Raw genomic sequence first — 19,334 nt, 5'->3', positions numbered from 1 at the left:
ATAGTTATGTATAGAAAGTTTAAACAAGCCATTTGAATACATTGGATTGCTGTGAAGGACGACATGATCATGAAGTGCTTGTTGTTCAAATGTTTATAAAGCACAAATACCCAACAACACCGTCTTTAACATTATGAGAACAATCAACGTGGCTCTCAGCCTATACCCAATGCTTTCTGTACCATGTACACTTCATACCAGACGTGTCTGTTATGTGTTCAAAAGGTGACTGTGATTGAAGGACCTTTACAGTTGACAGAAAACACGTGAAAGAATTGACTGTTTTGTAAAGTGACCTATCAGGACGTGACACTCTTTCAGAGACAGCCTGGAGATTACATGTGATCCTTCTTCTTGCATGTTACCTGAATTCATGAAATTTGGGACATGTTTTTAAAGAATCCATGCAATGATTCTCAATCAGGTTCTACTGTCAGTGTCACCTTGGAGGACACATGTCAGCGTTGGCCTTTTATCTCCTTTTTCTCATGTCTTTTAGGCTAGGGCTATGTATTGAGTTATAAGGCCAACTCAGTAGGAGAGTATTCAATGCCACCTTTGGGTCCAGACTTTCAATGTAATCTTTATTTAATGCACTTGCATGGTAACATTGTTGTTAACAGAATGAGACATGATGCTGAATGATGGCTCATACAACAGTAAGTGTGGGAATTTGGGATATCTGACCAAGGATCGTGAAATGGAAAGTGAAATGCTGCGAAAGGTGGTTTAAAATGGAAATTCCTGTTCCCTATAGATCCCACCATGAGATTTATCCCCGAAACAGAAACATCCAGGGAGTGCAAGATAAACATGGTAATAGTGGGGTGTTGGGTTTCTTCAACTGTATTTCATGGAATTGGACTTCTCTGTTCAGAAAGCACAGTGACAAAGACCAGGGTTATTTTTGGCAGCTTGTCATAAGAAAGTTGCATTCATGTCAGTTTATGGCAGTACTTTGTCTAGAGGTTAATAATAGCCCGTGTGTCAGATATGATGCTTGATAGATAAATTGTATCTTGCCTCGTATCTCAAAACCTCTAGCCGATATGTTACGACCTCAAGCATGCACGCCATGGTGATTTAATGTCTTAACCTGTCCTCCCACCATATAGAGGGAAAATACATGGGATCCTTCAACCGCCAAGAGTCCCCGTCAGAGTTAATTGAGGACAGCCCTCTGAGATCATTTTAGAGTCATAGCAGCACTCTTTGTGAAAAGGTAGTCATTTCATTTGAGTAGTTTCACACCATACAAAGAGCAGTTTGTGTCAGAAAGGAAAACAATGAAGGAAATTAAATACTCATCATCGTCGTCTTGAAAACAGTAGGTCAAGTCGGTTTCCGTGGTGAAGGTATGTGAACCGGAAAGGAAGAAGATCTCTTGCTTGGAACCAGTCCATCTTGAGGATTGCGCAATTCTGCTTGGAACCAGTCCATCTTGAGGATTGCGCAATTCTGCCACCACTCCATGCTTGGGATTCCATCAAATTAAATTGTATTTGTCACATGCACCGAGTACAACAGAGTACAACAGAGATTTCTTATAAGCGTCCAGGTTAGAGTCCCGTTCCTTGAAAGCGACAGCTCTACCCTTTACCTCAGTGCGGATGTTGCCTGTAATCCATAGCTTCTGGTTGCGGTATGTACGTACGGTCACTGTGGAGACAACGTCATCAATACGCTTATTGATGAAGCCAGTGACTGATGTGATGTACTCCTCAATGCCATCGGAAGAATCGCGGAAAACATATTTCAGTCTGTACTAGCAAAACAGTCCTTTAGGTTAGTATCTGCGTCATCTGACTACTTTCGTATCGAGTGAGTCACGGGTACTTCTTGCTTTAGTTTTTGCTTGTAAGCAGGAATCAGGAGGATAGAATTATGGTCAGATTTGCCAAATGGAGGGCGAGGGCGAGCTATGTACGGGACCTTATGTGGAGTAAAGGTGGTCTATAGTTGGTCTATAGTTGGTCTATAGTTTTTTTTCTCTCTGGTTGCACATGTAACATGCTGGTAGAAATGAGGAAAAACAGATTTAAGTTTCCCTGCATTAAGGTCCCGTGCCACTAGGTCATTGAGTGTGGTTTTAGAGCCAGCATCAGTTTGTGGTGGTTAATAGAAAGCTATGAAGAATATAGATAAACTCTATTGGTAAATAGTGGTCTACAGCTTATCATGAGATACTCTACCTCAGGCGAGCAAAACCTCAAGACTTCCTTAATATTAGATTTCGTGCATCAACAAATAGACACAGATCTTGCCGATGCACGGAAAACCCAGCCAGCTGTATGTTATCCATGTTGTCGTTCAGCCACGACTTGGTGAAACATAAGATATCTGTCATTCTGCCCCTGAACAAGGCAGTTAACCCACCGTTCATAGGCCGTCATTGAAAATAACTGACTTGACTAGTTAATTAAAGGTATAAAAAATCAAAATCGGCAAATAGGCGCCCAAAAATACCTTAGAAAATCTGCCAAAAAATTGACAATTGAGAGGAATATCTTGGTTAATGTAGAGATAAACGTTTGTGCATATTTTTTTGTCATAAAGTTAATTTTACTAGCCAAAAATAGCCAGCTAGCTAGTGTTAGGAGAATGAATTTGTAATTAGTGTTGTTTAATGTTTTAGGAACTCCTGAGAAATCCAGCAAACCAGGCTGTCGTCTTGTGAAACAGTGGATGTAAAGAATCTAGCTAGCTAAAGCACTTACTGCAAATTGAATGTACAATTGTATAAGCTTGTCTTGCAATGTAGCTGAAGTAACATAACTAACTATTTACTTGTGTATTGTGTAGTGCAGGATAAAAATAACTGTATGCCTATGGATGTGTAGCGAGCTACAGTATGTAGCAGATCTGTGTATGGACTCTAAAAACGTTAGGTTCTGAACTAATATTCTTTCCAATCTATGAACCTCAGCTATCTTAGTTGCATAAACTTCAAGTCTAAATGGCATTAATGAAGCCTATGGATAGAGTAGAATACAATAACTTTATTGTGCCAAGGATGTAAGTCCTATATACACATGTACTGTAGCTATTACCACGCATGAGATTCCCACATTGTAGCCTGTACATTGAATATATTCACTGATGTACACTTCCTTGGCGGTTCAGGAATGAGTCTCTGAGACTTCTTTTTCAGCCATATCATACTCCATTATTTAAATGATGCTGTGTCTGCATGTATGTATTACAATTATACACTTCAACAGTGTTTACTACCCCAGCTCCTGGGACATCAATAATTACACATTGTAACTATGCAATAGACTAGAAACATGATTGATTTGTAATTCATATATACAGGAAAAACTATGCATATCTAACTCCCTTCATCTGCATTAATCTGAGGACACAGGATAGTATTTCAATGAGATACTTAATTTCCACCAGTGGAGAATGTGAAAAGCTTTATTGAAAGACGTTCATTATCCAGGTTTTATAAATACACAAATGCATTATAACTATGATAATTGTAATATTATAAATACAATATAATGTGTGCATTATAAAACGAGGAAGAAAGACGAGGTGGGGAGAGAGGTGTAGAAGACAGAAAGGGAAAGAGGTAAGAACAGCGGCAGACAACATATGACACATGAATTACAGTGCTACCCTAATATTCTCTCAGTTCATCACAATTGCGGTGTCTCCTAACCAGCCTTGGGCCCCCAGTTGGTCCGAAGGTTATCTTAAGAGCGGGTGAACTGGCGATGACGGGACTGGCTTCCACTCTCACATCAAAACATACCTGCAGATGAGAGAGCATGATTAAGCCTTGTTTAAAAGTTTTGAAAAATCTAACACGGTCAGTCATCTTAAATCAGGAGGTGAAATGCAAAACTGACCTTGGATCATTAACTCTGAGACTACTACCGCTCTGTCTGTATTTCAATGTAAAGCATCTCTTTAATAATACTTCCTGTTGACCCGACCAAGTGACATCTCACCTATGATCATGCTGTGCCCTCTGTGTCAGCCTGTTCCAGATGCGGGAGGGGTTCACCAAAACAACTGATATAACCTAGAGGATTTAGGGAGAAGGGGTAGAGGGATGGAGTGAAGAAGAGACTGTTTTTTTGTGTGTGTGTGTGTGTGTGTGTGTGTGGTCTTACCTGGTGTCCACACTAAGTGGCTACAGAGTATTTTATGCTGAAAAACAGACACACAAGGACAAACAATAGAAGATAATATCAATATAAGATACTGTATGTGACGCAGACACCTATCAGAGGGTATCTGAAGCGTTTAAATATAGAGGGCTATGTGTCTCACCACTTGCTTATTGCAAGGCTAACCCCCAGGGAAATCAGGACTTGGCAGCAACAGATAGACCAGTGAAAATGGCTGTGTCTATGTGGTGTAACTCTGAAAATTAGCAGCTGACATCTTAAGGGTTTTTTAATTAATGTGAGACAGGTTCCATGTACAACAAGACAGGTAGAGATTGAGAAAAAGAACACAGAACAGTTTAATTAGCTCTGGTTATAGACACTTTTGCCAGCGTGTTCCTCGGACAGTGAACATCTGGCAATATCTACATTTTCGACCCCTAGGTCAGCTCGCTCTCTGAAAGTAAAGAAAACAGCTTATTTTTTATAGACATGAAAACAATAACTGAGATATGACCGTTCAATCTAAAGCAGCAGATGCCGTCTTTAGGATACGTCAATACAGCCCAGTGCTGCTTACCTGAGATGCCATTTTTAGGATACGTCAATACAGCCCAGTGCTGCTTACCTGAGATGCCATCTTTAGGATACGTCAATACAGCCCAGTGCTGCTTACCTGAGATGCCATCTTTAGGATACGTCAATACAGCCCAGTGCTGCTTACCTGAGATGCCATCTTTAGGATACGTCAATACAGCCCAGTGCTTTTTACCTGAGATGCCATCTTTAGGATACGTCAATACAGCCCAGTGCTGCTTACCTGAGATGCCATCTTTAGGATACGTCAATACAGCCCAGTGCTTTTTACCTGAGATGCCATCTTTAGGATACGTCAATACAGCCCAGTGCTGCTTACTTGAGATGCCATCTTTAGGATACATCAATACAGCTCAGTGCTGCTTACCTGAGATGCCATCTTTAGGATACATCAATACAGCCCAGTGCTGCTTACCTGAGATGCCGTCTTTAGGATACATCAATACAGCCCAGTGCTGCTTACCTGAGATGCCATCTTTAGGATACATCAATACAGCCCAGTGCTGCTTACCTGAGATGCCGTCTTTAGGATACATCAATACAGCCCAGTGCTGCTTACCTGAGATGCCATCTTTAGGATACATCAATACAGCCCAGTGCTGCTTACCTGAGATGCCATCTTTAGGATATGTCAATACAGCCCAGTGCTGCTTACCTGAGATGCCATCTTTAGGATACGTCAATACAGCCCAGTGCTGCTTACCTGAGATGCCGTCTTCATAGGTGTCCGCTTTGACTTCCTTTGTGTCGGAAAAAAAGTTGCTTTCAGAACAATTATTTTTGATTGAAAATAAATCAAATGTACCTCCATAGCATATAACAATTTGCCTGTGAATAACCACACATTTATACAAACGTGCTGCTGTATGCAGAATTCTTGACGCACAACCAAAGATGCTGCCATACCCTGCCAGCACGTCCACGAGCGAGCCACTCAGAAGCAGAATTATGATCTGTGGAAGAGGGAAAGGAATGAGATTTGTTGCAAGTTGGGGAGGAGGGCTAAAAGCTGAACAATAGACCATTCAACCTTTACTAAAGAATAGTCTAATAGCCGAGCTAGGTGTGAAAAAAGCCCTACTATCAAAGACCAAGGGGTAGCTTGCCACTCAATGTAATAAAGTAATGACTTTTCAAATAAATTACGTTACAAGTTATGTTGGCTGACAATTTGTTTGCTACGCTGTCCTTACGAACCACATAGCATATCATTACAGCAGTATGTACCGGGATGTTAGCTACCTACCTAACGTTAGTAGTTATACATCAAACTTGCCAGTATATTAACTATAGGCTATCTAACTACCCAACGTTTATTGACTTGAGTGTTCTCATCATTCTTAGCTTAGCTAAATCTTTCCACTCCTCTCCTCTTTTGACCTCACCCTCTCACCTTCCCCCCCTACTCACAAGGCAGGCAATACGCTCGACCTCGTCTTTACTAGATGCTGTTTTTCCACTAACCTCATTGCAACTCCCCTCCAAGTCTCCGACCACTACCTTGTATCCTTTTCCCTCTCGCTCTCATCCAACACTTCCCACACTGCCCCTACTCGGATGGTATCGCGCCGTCCCAACCTTCGCTCTCTCTCCCCCGCTACTCTCTCCTCTTCCATCCTATCATCTCTTCCCTCTGCTCAAACCTTCTCCAACCTATCTCCTGATTCTGCCTCCTCAACCCTCCTCTCCTCCCTTTCTGCATCTTTTGACTCTCTATGTCCCCTATCTTCCAGGCCGGCTCGGTCCTCCCCTCCCGCTCCGTGGCTTGACGACTCATTGCGAGCTCACAGAACAGGGCTCCGGGCAGCCGAGCGGAAATGGAGGAAAACTCGCCTCCCTGCAGACCTGGCATCCTTTCACTCCCTCCTCTCTACATTTTCCTCCTCTGTCTCTGCTGCTAAAGCCACTTTCTACCACTCTAAATTCCAAGCATCTGCCTCTAACCCTAGGAAGCTCTTTGCCACCTTCTCCTCCCTCCTGAATCCTCCTCCCCCTCCCCCCCTTCCTCCCTCTCTGCAGATGACTTCGTCAACCATTTTGAAAAGAAGGTCGACGACATCCGATCCTCGTTTGCTAAGTCAAACGACACCGCTGGTTCTGTTCACAGTGCCCTACCCTGTGCTCTGACCTCTTTCTCCCTTCTCTCTCCAGATGAAATCTCGCGTCTTGTGACGGCCGGCCGTCCCAACAACCTGCCCGCTTGACCCTATCCCCTCCTCTCTTCTCCAGACCATTTCCGGAGACCTTCTCCCTTACCTCACCTCGCTCATCAACTTATCCCTGACCGCTGGCTAAGTCCCTTCCGTCTTCAAGAGAGCGAGAGTTGCACCCCTTCTGAAAAAACCTACACTCGATCCCTCCGATGTCAACAACTACAGACCAGTATCCCTTCTTTCTTTTCTCTCCAAAACTCTTGAACGTGCCGTGCCGTCCTTGGTCAGCTCTCCCGCTATCTCTCTCAGAATGACCTTCTTGATCCAAATCAGTCAGGTTTCAAGACTAGTCATTCAACTGAGACTGCTCTTCTCTGTATCACGGAGGCGCTCCGCACCGCTAAAGCTAACTCTCTCTCCTCTGCTCTCATCCTTCTAGACCTATCGGCTGCCTTCGATACTGTGAACCATCAGATCCTCCTCTCCACCCTCTCCGAGTTGGGCATCTCCGGTGTGGCCCACGCTTGGATTGCGTCCTACCTGACAGGTCGCTCCTACCAGGTGGCGTGGCGAGAATCTGTCTCCTCACCATGCGCTCTCACCACTGGTGTCCCCCAGGGCTCTGTTCTAGGCCCTCTCCTATTCTCGCTATACACCAAGTCACTTGGCTCTGTCATAACCTCACATGGTCTCTCCTATCATTGCTATGCAGACGACACACAATTAATCTTCTCCTTTCCCCCTTCTGATGACCAGGTGGCGAATCGCATCTCTGCATGTCTGGCAGACATATCAGTGTGGATGACGGATCACCACCTCAAGCTGAACTTCGGCAAGACGGAGCTGCTCTTCCTCCCGGGGAAGGACTGCCCGTTCCATGATCTCGCCATCACGGTTGACAACTCCATTGTGTCCTCCTCCCAGAGCGCTAAGAACCTTGGCGTGATCCTGGACAACACCCTGTCGTTCTCAACTAACATCAAGGCGGTGGCCCGTTCCTGTAGGTTCATGCTCTACAACATCCGCAGAGTACGACCCTGCCTCACACAGGAAGCGGCGCAGGTCCTAATCCAGGCACTTGTCATCTCCCATCTGGATTACTGCAACTCGCTGTTGGCTGGGCTCCCTGCCTGTGCCATTAAACCCCTACAACTCATCCAGAACGCCGCAGCCCGTCTAGTGTTCAACCTTCCCAAGTTCTCTCACGTCACCCCGCTCCTCCGCTCTCTCCACTGGCTTCCAGTTGAAGCTCGCATCCGCTACAAGACCATGGTGCTTGCCTACGGAGCTGTGAGGGGAACGGCACCTCAGTACCTCCAGGCTCTGATCAGGCCCTACACCCAAATAAGGGCACTGCGTTCATCCACCTCTGGCCTGCTCGCCTCCCTACCACTGAGGAAGTACAGTTCCCGCTCAGCCCAGTCAAAACTGTTCGCTGCTCTGGCTCCCCAATGGTGGAACAAACTCCCTCACGACGCCAGGACAGCGGAGTCAATCACCACCTTCCGGAGACACCTGAAACCCCACCTCTTTAAGGAATACCTAGGATAGGATAAAGTAATCCTTCTCACCCCCCTTAAAATATGTAGATGCACTATTGTAAAGTGGCTGTTCCACTGGATGTCATAAGGTGAATGCACCAATTTGTAAGTCGCTCTGGATAAGAGCGTCTGCTAAATGACTTAAATGTAATGTAATGTAAATGGTATAGTCATTGTGCGTACTCAATGGACATTCAGGTGCTTTTGTAAATTTGCTCTGGCTATGTATAGGCTGGACAATAGAACGAGTCAAAATTCACCCAAGACTGAAAAACGGCTTAAGAACGTTGGCTAAACTGGAACACTAGTGCGAACCCATAGCAAATGAATGGAATCGAACGTTCGCGGAGCCTGTTTTGACTGGTGTGATGCTTAAAATTCCATAAAAAATGTATCTCTTTTCATTTTACCACTACAATCTGTTCGTCGGACGAAACTGGAAAAAACGACTTGTGTAGAAAGTAAACATCTGCACCTCGATGGTGTAGGGCCAGTATGTCTGCGTAATGAAAAAGTAGGGGAAAAATAAACATTTCGGACTATTTCAGGTCTAGCGATCGATGCCTAACGAGCTCGCTGCCCAGACTTACATAATTACAAAGAGGAGATTCTCCTGATTTAAAATAGTGTCCGTGTAACAGTTTTCCTTCCGTCCCTCTCCTCGCCCCTACCTGGGCTCGAACCAGGTAACCTCTGCACACATAGACAACAGCCACCCTCGAAGCATCGTAACCCATAACTCCACAAAAGCCGCGGCCCTTGCAGAGCAAGGGGAACCACTTCAAGGTCTCAGAGCGACTTATGTCACCGATTGAAACGCTATTAGCGAGCACCCCGCTAACTAGCTAGCCATTTCACATTGGTTACACCCGACTTGAAAAAAGTCCAAATATACACATTGCAAGATATTTGGCGAAATAGACAGACATGCCTATATTTCCCCCATAGGAAACAATGGGAAGACCGCAGAGTTCCAATATTCTTTTTGTTGTTTACATTTTGTTGTTTACATTTGAACTATAAAACAATGTGAACAGGTCTCACTACCAACAATAGCGAAGCAGGCATTGTGACGTTGAACAACAAGCTGGGAATAGAACGTTTGGAAGGCGAGTTGGTGCCACCGTGCTCAATAGAACTAAGGAGGAGCTGGCAGGGTGAAAAATGCACTAAAATAAGTCCTGTTTTTTCGCGATTACTTCAAAACGACTGCAAGCAGCTGGGAAATATTATGAAACTGGGCTCCACGGCGGATGCAACAAACTAGTTTTTATCAGAAAAAAACATTGTTAAAATTTTTATGTGTCCAGCCTACTATCTACACGGATTTCAGAGCACTCTCATCTGAGTGTACCAGAGCGCAGAATAATTACTTTACGAGCGCTCAACACCCGTTGAATATGGCCGGTGTCAGTAAATGTTGGGAAGAAAACGTCATTAAATTGTTTCCAGCAGCACATATAAAGTCACCAACGCTCTGGTTAATACAAAAACTGCCTTACCAGCTCTGCTAGGGTGAGTAAAATGGTCAGAGTGGTGTCATTTGTGTCTGGAAGTAGCTAGCCAACGTTAGCTTGGGTACTTAACTGCCGTTGTAAGGCCAGAACTCTCAAATCAACCCTACTCCTCGACCCGAACGTCCAGTGTGCGCTCCGAGCGCGAAACGGTCTGAATTTACAAACTGACAAATTTTCTCTGAATAGAAACACCATAATATTAATCAAATTAATGAAGCCAAATTTCTTAAAATCAATCCCATATACTACGTTATTACAAATGCTTCTATCAAATGCTTCTCAAAGATGCCCTCTGGTGGTCAAATTAGCAATAACTTGCAGTAACAGAAGAAATGGCTGAGAATTAAATGACGTGCCACAGAATGCTGCAGCAGCACGCAGGGTGTGCCGCAGTATGACGCAGATTTTAAAGGGGGAACCACTGTAGGTTTGATGTTAGAGGCGGATTACCCACACGCCGTCGGATCTTTACAAGACACCCCGACCTACGTCCTCGATATCTCTCTCTCTTCTTCATCCGAATGAAGTAAATCCTTTGCGTCCGACTCGTATATATATATTTTTTTTTTAAAGATCTTCGTAAAGTACGAGGTGAGTCATCTCTGCCCTGATATCCAGAAGCTCTTTTCGGTCATAAGAGATGGTGGCAGAAACATTACGTATAAAATAAGTTACAAATAACGCGGGGAAAAAACACACACAATAGCACAATTGGTTAGGAGCCCGTAAAAGAAAGGCAGCCATCTCCACCGGCGCTATTGTATCATCTCAACTTCCTCTCTTGTGATTCCTCAGAGGGGGAAGGGTGATAATCAGCGTCAGACACAGAACAGACACACAGATCAGTTTTCGAAGAGGGCCAGCGTTTAATATCATAACATATGTTGCCCTACAAACAGGAAGCATGCTACAGATGTAGGATGTTCATTTCATCATCCCGTCGCAGGAGAATGTTCCTGCAATGCTTCTGATGTTTAAAAAGTCTTCGGAAGTTTGTAATTTCCACTTTGAAATATCAGACTTGGTTTTCCCTTACGAAAAATGTATCGACCCCTACAAAAATGTCCATAATTATAATCCACATAACAATTTTTTTGTTAATCCACACAGCAAACTGGCTCAAATTAAGATCTTACATCTGTGTAATAGCCTATTGCTCAATCACACAAGGGATCTTTTCTGAGATGTGGAAAACAAGCTTTTCTTGACAGGGCCCATCTGATTTATAGATGCTGATTGAATTAGAGCAAGCATCTTGGAAATACATCTGAAATTCAATGCTGGAAATGCTGGTCGACACATTGTCTTTCCATTTGATTCGAGAGGGTACATCGTTAGCATCTGGCAAGTTTCAGAAAATGGATGGCATGTCATTGTTTCAATCACGCTGATCCTCAGAGTTCAGAAATAGCAGTACTGGTCTTGAGGTTGAGTTACATTCTGCACCATGCCTTAAGTCTGCATGTTAGTGTAGGGGAGCAGTGGAATGGGAAGAAAGCCATGCTGGGGGTGTGTAGTTGTTAAAGATGTCTATTTTGGAGTCAGTCAGCCACCAGGGGGCGATGGCCTCAGAAGGGCTCACTCTTTCACGCACAACCATCCAGTCTCACACTAGTGTCAGAGCAGATCTGCAGGCCTCTCTGGACCCAGTTTGTGCTGACTATGTATCACTGCACTGTGAAATATTAATCTTCACACCAGGCACCCACTCAATAGTCTCAAATGATGGAGTATCGGGACAGTTCATTTTTTAGTATGCACCAATATGGAAGATTTAGCTGGGCCACACAACGATATGCTTGTGGTGAAGACAGATGGTTTTCTGGTCCAGCGCACTAAAATACTGTTATTGGTTACAGTGTGAGTGAGTAATAAGAATGTCTCTGTGCAGCTCATGGTGGAGACAAGATTCATAGACAAAGCTGAGGGTTTTAATCAAATCCACGCACACTTTGTTAACCCACTAATGAAATGCAGACTTTCATTGTTTCATGATTACTCTCTGGCTGGCAATCATTAGCTCTGCAAGACATCAATACAAAATGTAACAGATATATTTATTTGAGCAATTAAATGGCTCTGCATCCATGTGGCGAGGCAATGTAGTCTGCTTCGTTTTGAGAAGTCTATTTCTCTCTCTGACTTTCTCCCTCTTGTTTAGCAAAAGGGAACGCCAGTATTGCACTTCTCACCGACATGTTGTTTTCTCTTGGACTGACACCATTCTGTGTATTTCCCTTTGGCAGCCACCTGTTGCCTCCTCCTCCCAGCCCATGGCTCCGCCCAGCCCCAGCACCAACAGCAGCACCAACAACAGCAGTTGCTCCAGCACTGCAGGTTGGGAGCAACTCAGTAAAACCAACCTGTACATCCGAGGCCTTGCCCCAGCCACCACCGACCACGATCTGGTCAAGCTTTGCCAGCCGTGAGTACACTTCCTTCGTCTTATGGTTACATCTATTGACTGGTTATTGACTTGTTGACTGCTGTCACCAACACCATGACTGTGGTAGAGAGATTCAAAGCAGCAGTTACTTATTTGACCTGAGTTGGAGATAATAACAGCCTGTTCAAACCAAATCAAATCAAATGTTATTCGTCACATGCGCCAAATACCACAAGTGAAATGCTTACTTACAAGTGAAATGCTTACTTACAAGCCCATAACCAACAATAGGGGGTACCGGTACAGAGTCAATGCACAGGGTCACCAGTCAGTCAAGGCAAATGAGGTAATATGTACGTACATAGGTAGACCCAAAGTGACTATGCACAGACAATAAACAGAGAATATCAGCAGTGCAAAAGAGAGAGGGGGGGGGGCAATGCAAATAGTCCAGGTAGCCATTTGATTAGCTATTCAGGAGTCTTATGGCTTGGGGGTAGAAGCTGTTGAGAAGTCTTTTGGTCCGAGACTTGGCACTCCAGTACTGCTTGCTGTGCAGTAGCAGAGAGAGCAGTCTATGACTAGGGTGGCTGGAGTATTTGACCATTTTTTAGGGTCTCCCTCTGACACCACTTGGTATAGAGGGGAACAGGGGATACCTAGTCAGTTGTAGAACTGAATACCTTCAAATGAAATGTGTCTTTTGCATTTAACCTCTCTGAATCAGAGAGGTGCGCGGGGCTGCCTTAGTCAACATCCACGGCACCCGGGCATCAGTGGGTTAACTGCCTTACTCTCTTACCCTCTTCACGACGGTCTTGGTGTGCTTGGACCATGATAGTTTGTTGGTGATGTGGATGCCAAGGAACTTGAAGCTCTCAAACTGCTCCACTACAGCCCCGTCGATGATCTCCTTTGTCTTGATCACGTTGAGGGAGAGGTTGTTGTCCTGGCACCACACTGCCAGGTCTCTGACCTCCTCCCTATAGGCTGTCTCATCGTTGTTGGTGATCAGGCCTACCACAGTTGTGTCATCAGCAAACTTAATGATGGTGTTGGAGTCATGCCTGGCCATGCAGTCATGAGTAAACAGGGAGTACAGGAAGGGACTAAGCACGCACCCCTGAGGGGCCCCCGTTTTGAGGATCTGCGTGGCGGATGTGTTGTTACCCTTACCACCTGGGGGGCGGCACGTCAGGAAGTCCAGGATCCAGTTGCAGAGGGAGGTGTTTAGTCCCAGGGTCCTTAGCTTAGTGATTCGCTTTGAGGTCACTATGGTGTTCAATGCAGAGTGAGGGTCAATGAATAGCATTCTCACATAGGTGATCCTTTTATCCAGGTGGGAAAGGGCAGTATGGAGTGCAATAGAGATTGCATCATCTGTGGATCTGTTGGGGCGGTATGCAAATTGGAGTGGGTCTAAGGTATCTGGGATAATGGTGTTGATGTTGGCCATGACCAGCCTTTCAACGCACTTCATGGCTACAGACGTGAGTGCTACGGGTCAGTAGTCATTTAGGCAGGTTACCTCAATGTTCTTTGGCACAGGGACTATGGTGGTCTGCTGTTGCTATTACAGAAGGTTTGTTTGAGGGCATAGCAGGATTTCATATACGTTTCCGGGTTAGAGACCCACTCCTTAAATCGGCAGTTCAGTGCGGATCTCACCTGTAATCCATGGCTTCTGGTTGGGGTATGTACGTACAGTCATTGTGGGGGGGGGGGATGTCATCGATGCACTTTTTGATTAAGCCAGTGACTGATGTGGTGTACTCCCCAATGTAATTCCGAAGTCATCATGATATGTCATTGTTTGTCAGACCTCTCCAAGCATAATTTCTTTGAATCTAATTCATACAAAGAAACAAACACTGAGTGTACAGTGACCAGGTGAATCCAGGTGAAAGCGATGATCCCTTATAGATGTCATTTGTTAAATCCACTCTAATCAGTGTAGATGGAGGAGAGAAGACAGGTTAAATAAGTATTTTAAGCTTTGAGACAGTTGAGAAATGGATTGTGAATATGTGCCTTTCAGAGAGTGAATGGGCAAGAGAAAAGATTGAAGTGCCTTTGAACGGAGTATGGTAGTAGGTGCCTGGTGCACCGGTATGAGTGTGTCAAGAACTGCAACGCTTCTGGGTTTTTCACACTCAACAGTTTCCCATGGGTATCAAGAATGGTCCCCCACCCAAAGGGCATCCAGCCAACTTGACACAACTGTTGGAAGCATTGAAGTCAACATGGGCCAGCATCCCCGTGCAACGCTTTCGACACCTTGTAGAGTCCATGTCCCGATGAGGCTGTTCTGCAGGCAAAGGAGGGGTGCAACTCAATATTAGGAAGCTGTTCCAAATGTTTTGTGCACTTTAACATTATGTCTGGTGTTGCATGGTCTCCCTGTGATGTCACAATGCTATATGAAGAACAAGACCTCAGTTACCAGTGGACCGTCTCAATGTGCATTTAATAGATACTAATAAGGTTAGATGACTCACTGTAGCTCAGTTGGTAGAGCATTGCACTTGCAACGCCAGGATAGTGAGTTTCGATTCCTGGAACCATCAGAATGTAAAATGTATACACGCATGACTGTAAGTGGCTTTGCTAAATGTTATATATTATTATTATTGTTATATTACTGCCGTGTTTTAAGTAGAACCTAGCTGGGACAGATCACTGGACCAGATAGAGAGAGGGAGAGAGATAGCAGTGAGCGAAGGAGGGGGGGATGGAGATATTTGAGTAGATGATGTCCAACACTGCAAGGGGAGATCTGACAGGGGCATTACATCTGAATTTAAAATGAAAGATGATATTGGAAGACTACAAGGGCAAACCCAGAGAGCCTTAGCAGCTGACAGTATCTGAAGCGAGACAGTGGGGAGTTCATGTATGCAGAGGATAAAGGAGCCATCCCAGCCCGCTCTCATCCACAGCCCCATTGTGTTATTGTGTACCTATCTATGGAAAAGACCACCGAGGTGACTTTGAAATCTCATTTTCATCAGACCCCCTGCTTTACCCCCCCCCCCCCCCCCACCTCCACAATGTGATGTTGACTTTGCAGCACATTCAACCCCTCGATCTCCCAATCGGCTTGCATAGATCCTCTATCCTGCGTTTAGAAAGAGAGATACAGAGTGATAGCTGCTGTTTAGCAACCTACACCACACACAAGATTGTCTGGAACACTAGTAAACTATGTTTACTTTTCCTAAAAAAATGACTTAGAGGGGAATTGAATAATAGAAAGAAAGCAAACAGGTATTGAATGTTTGAGTCCTGCACGGGTTCGTTTTTTGGAGCTGTACCCGGCCACATTAATTCCAAGCCCCACCCGATACCCGATATCATGACAGATTCTTTGCAACCGGACCCTCCCGCATATAATTATCGTGAGAGCCGACCTGTGACCCGCCAAAATAACATACATATATTTAATTGTTTGTATGACGCCAAAGTAGTTTATTTGGCTATTCCCTTTCCCTGCATTAATTAATTTGTCTGCGTGTTTTTTCAACATTTCGATAAAAGGAAAACGTACCATTAATTAAGAACAATATGTTCTTATTTTCACAATGCTAAGCGGCACATTGACAATTTAAATGGCTTAAAAAAGGAGCCTTCTAATTAGCCTTCTTACCTAATGAAGGACTATAGCTGACATAACAAAACCTTTATGCATAGATCATCAAATAGTTTAATAAAAACTCCAATAAACAATTCCCAGATTCAAATAGACTACAGGCAGCAAAAATAGCCTACATTTATTTAGTAGGCTATAGGCTACTCAAACTTTTACCAGTTTCACAGGTTTAAACTTTATACGGCCTGCATATGGTCTTAATGTAATGTAATGTAATTAATGTAATACTGAACTCTGGTTAGGCTACGTTAGCCATTTTCGCTTAAGCTAGGCTAGCCAGGGAAAGTAAACTTGAGAACACAGTTGTGCGTGTGGGGGAGGGAACATAATCTCTGAATTTGATCAAATTAGGAATGTTTTAGCACCACACAACATGCTCCTGGGTAAAAAAAAATATATATATATATATGTAACATCTTGATTTAAAACGTTTCCGACCCGCAATATATTTGTTCTGAACCGCGAGCCGACCCGCGGGTTGAAAGAATGTTTTAAATTCCACCCGCCAGCTGACTTATTTTGTGGGTTACCCGCGGGGAACCGTGGGTATCTGACCCGATGCAGGCCTCTATTGTATGTACAGTGAAAGGCAGTTAGATTCATACTGATAATGTCATGTACATAAGGGAGTGAAATCCAGACCATCTCTAGCACTGTTGATGGTTTGTCATAGCGCAGCCACTTTCTGTTGCCATTTTAAGATTTGGGATTAGAGCTCACTTTAGAGATTCTGGGTCAACGGCTCTTGCTCTTTTACCCTGTGTTGTAACTAGCTTAATCTTTCCCCCGACTGAAATGTTGTTAGCGTATAAACTCACCATAATCAATGTTATATCAATGCTGATTTTCAGTGACGAGTAGCCTAAATACTGGCAACAGTTCAGCCACGCTCTCCCAAAATAAACTCTTAAAACATTAGATGAAGAACGTTGTGTTCAACAACCAATCAGTGACCCCGCTTGAAATTGGAGTGCATATTAACATTGAGATTGTAGAGGCCATTCTGGTTGGTATGACCATGAATGGACACAAACAGGAGTTGGCTAATGCACAAACAGACTGGACCACCAGTCTACTCAGTCAGTAGGTCAGGGGTAATGCACCGTAGCTAGTTGTTTAGACAATCTAAAGAGGTTGGAATAGATCCCTGTGTTTTTCCAACTGATCCCATCTGAGCTGATCCACCACTCGACCCCAAAATATCCCCAAATAAAATCCTGAAATGTCTACTTAAAACCTTGAGGCATTAGTTGAGGATTCAAAAAGCACAAGGTATAATCAGTTCTTGTTGATAGCAAAGTGATTCTTCATATCGCATTTTTTTTTTAAATCACTTGCTACTCAGGAACACTTTACAGCCCTCAGTCAATACGAGGCCATAACTCAATCCTGCTATTTTCAGAGCAGACAGAACAGTATCCCTCAGTGCTATCCGCAGGAATCAATAAGCATGCAGTGAATAGTAATCAGAGCCCTTTTAGCCACTGTAATGGGATAAAGGCAGGGGGGGCAGGTGGAATGGGAGAACATTGTTCTCCAAGCCGCTACTGCCACCACTTTCTCAGAAAAGACATTCTACCTGATTCAAGCAACTCACCCTCATCTGTCTGACAGCACCAAGCAGCTCACCCTCATTTGTCTAACAGCACCAAGCAGCTCCAACACACTGTGATAGATGGTTAGTGAAAGCTAATGGAAAAGGGGGGAGTCTAATGGCTAAGGTTGTCTTAAGAAGCTTATTTTCCTGGAAGATGTGTTGTAGCACACACACACACACACACACACACACACACACACACACACACACACACACACACACACACACACACACACACACACACACACACACACACACACACACACACACACACACACACACACACACACACACAGGCACACACACAGGCACAGGCACACACACACACACACACAGGCACAGGCACACACACACACACACACACACACACACACACACACACACACACACACACACACACACACACACACACACACACACACACACACACACACACACACACACACACACACACACACACACACACACACACACACACACACACACAGGCACACACACACACACACACAGGCACACACACACACACACAGGCACACACACACACAAACACACACACAGAGACAACTTTGGCCGTTGTCTAAAGCCTTCCACATGTTTCTGTTCGGCTGGAGCAAAAAAATTGAACTAACACGTCACAAAATGTTGCCATAATAGTATTCAGATCCCTTGACATTTTCCAAATTTTGTTACATTACAGCCCAATTTTAAAATGGATTAAATTGTTTTCTCCCCCTCATCAACCTACACACAACACCCCAAAAACATTTTTGTTTGTTTGTTGCAAATGTACATTTTTGCAAATGTATAAAAAATAACCCCGGAAATATCACATTTACATAAGTATTCAGACCTTTTACTCAGTACTTTGTTGAAGCACCTTTGGCAGAGATTACAGCCTCAGGTTTTCTTGGGTATGACGCTACAAGCTTGGCACACCTGTATTTGGGGAGTTTCTCCCATTCTTCTCTGCTTGAGAGGATCTTGAGATCCTCTCAAGATCTGTCAGGTTGGATGTGGAGCGTCACTGCCCAGCTATTTTCAGGTCTCTCCAGAGATATTCAATTGGATTCAAGTCTGGGCTCTGGCTGGGCCACTGAAGGACATTCAGAGACTTGTCCCGAAGCCATTCCTGCGTTGTCTTGGCTGTGTACTTAGAGTCATTGTCTCGTTGGAAGGTGAACCTTCACCCCAGTCTGAGTTCCTGAGCGCTCTGGAGCAGGTTTTCATCTCTCTGATTCTCTCCAGTCTCCCAGTCCCTGCCACTGAAAAACATCCCCACAGCATGATGCTGCCACCACCATGCTTCATCGTAGGGATGGTGCCAGGTTTCCTCCAGACGCAATTCTTGACATTCAGGCCAAAGAGTTCAATCTTGGTTTCATCAGACCAGTGAATCTTGTTTCTCATGGTCTGAGAGTCCTTAGGTGCCTTTTTGGCATACTCCAAGCAGGCTGTCATGTGCCATTTACTGAGGAGTGGCTTCTGTCTGGCCACTCTACCATAAAGGACTGATTGGTGGAGTGCTGCAGAGATGGTTGTCCTTCTGGAAGGTTCTCCTGTCTCCACAGAGGAACTCTGCAGCTCTGTCAGAGTGACCATCGGGTTCTTGGTCACCTCCCAGACCATGACCCTTCTCCCCGATTGCTCAGTTTGGCCGGGCGGCCAGCTTTGGGAAGAATCTTGGTGGTTCCAAACTTCTTCCATTTAAGAATGATGGAGGCCATTGTGTTCTTTAGGACCTTCAATGCTGCATACATGTTTTGGTACACTTCC

The 19,334-nt window shown here is 44.4% G+C and overlaps 1 protein-coding gene and 1 long non-coding RNA gene across 6 annotated transcripts in view; one reads left to right on the top strand and one right to left on the bottom strand.

Moving 5' to 3' along the window:
- Window positions 1-19,334, top strand: part of LOC124043828 (RNA-binding motif, single-stranded-interacting protein 1-like) — a 48,942-nt gene that overhangs the window by 9,682 nt on the left and 19,926 nt on the right. For all 5 annotated transcript variants that reach the window (XM_046362849.1, XM_046362852.1, XM_046362853.1 and 2 more), the window contains exon 2: window positions 12,176-12,354. In XM_046362849.1, coding sequence (XP_046218805.1) covers window positions 12,176-12,354 — 179 coding nt within the window. The remainder of the gene's footprint in view (window positions 1-12,175; window positions 12,355-19,334) is intronic.
- Window positions 5,386-17,595, bottom strand: LOC124043830. Its single transcript, XR_006840387.1, has 3 exons — window positions 17,562-17,595; window positions 5,625-5,671; window positions 5,386-5,458 (listed from the first exon to the last, which is right to left on the bottom strand). It is a non-coding gene; the product is annotated as an uncharacterized LOC124043830 (long non-coding RNA).

Source organism: Oncorhynchus gorbuscha, linkage group LG09, assembly GCF_021184085.1.
Source record: "Oncorhynchus gorbuscha isolate QuinsamMale2020 ecotype Even-year linkage group LG09, OgorEven_v1.0, whole genome shotgun sequence".
Lineage (NCBI taxonomy): Eukaryota > Metazoa > Chordata > Actinopteri > Salmoniformes > Salmonidae > Oncorhynchus > Oncorhynchus gorbuscha.
The sequence above is the reverse complement of the archived record's forward strand: the minus strand, read 5'-3'. Positions and strand labels throughout refer to the sequence as shown.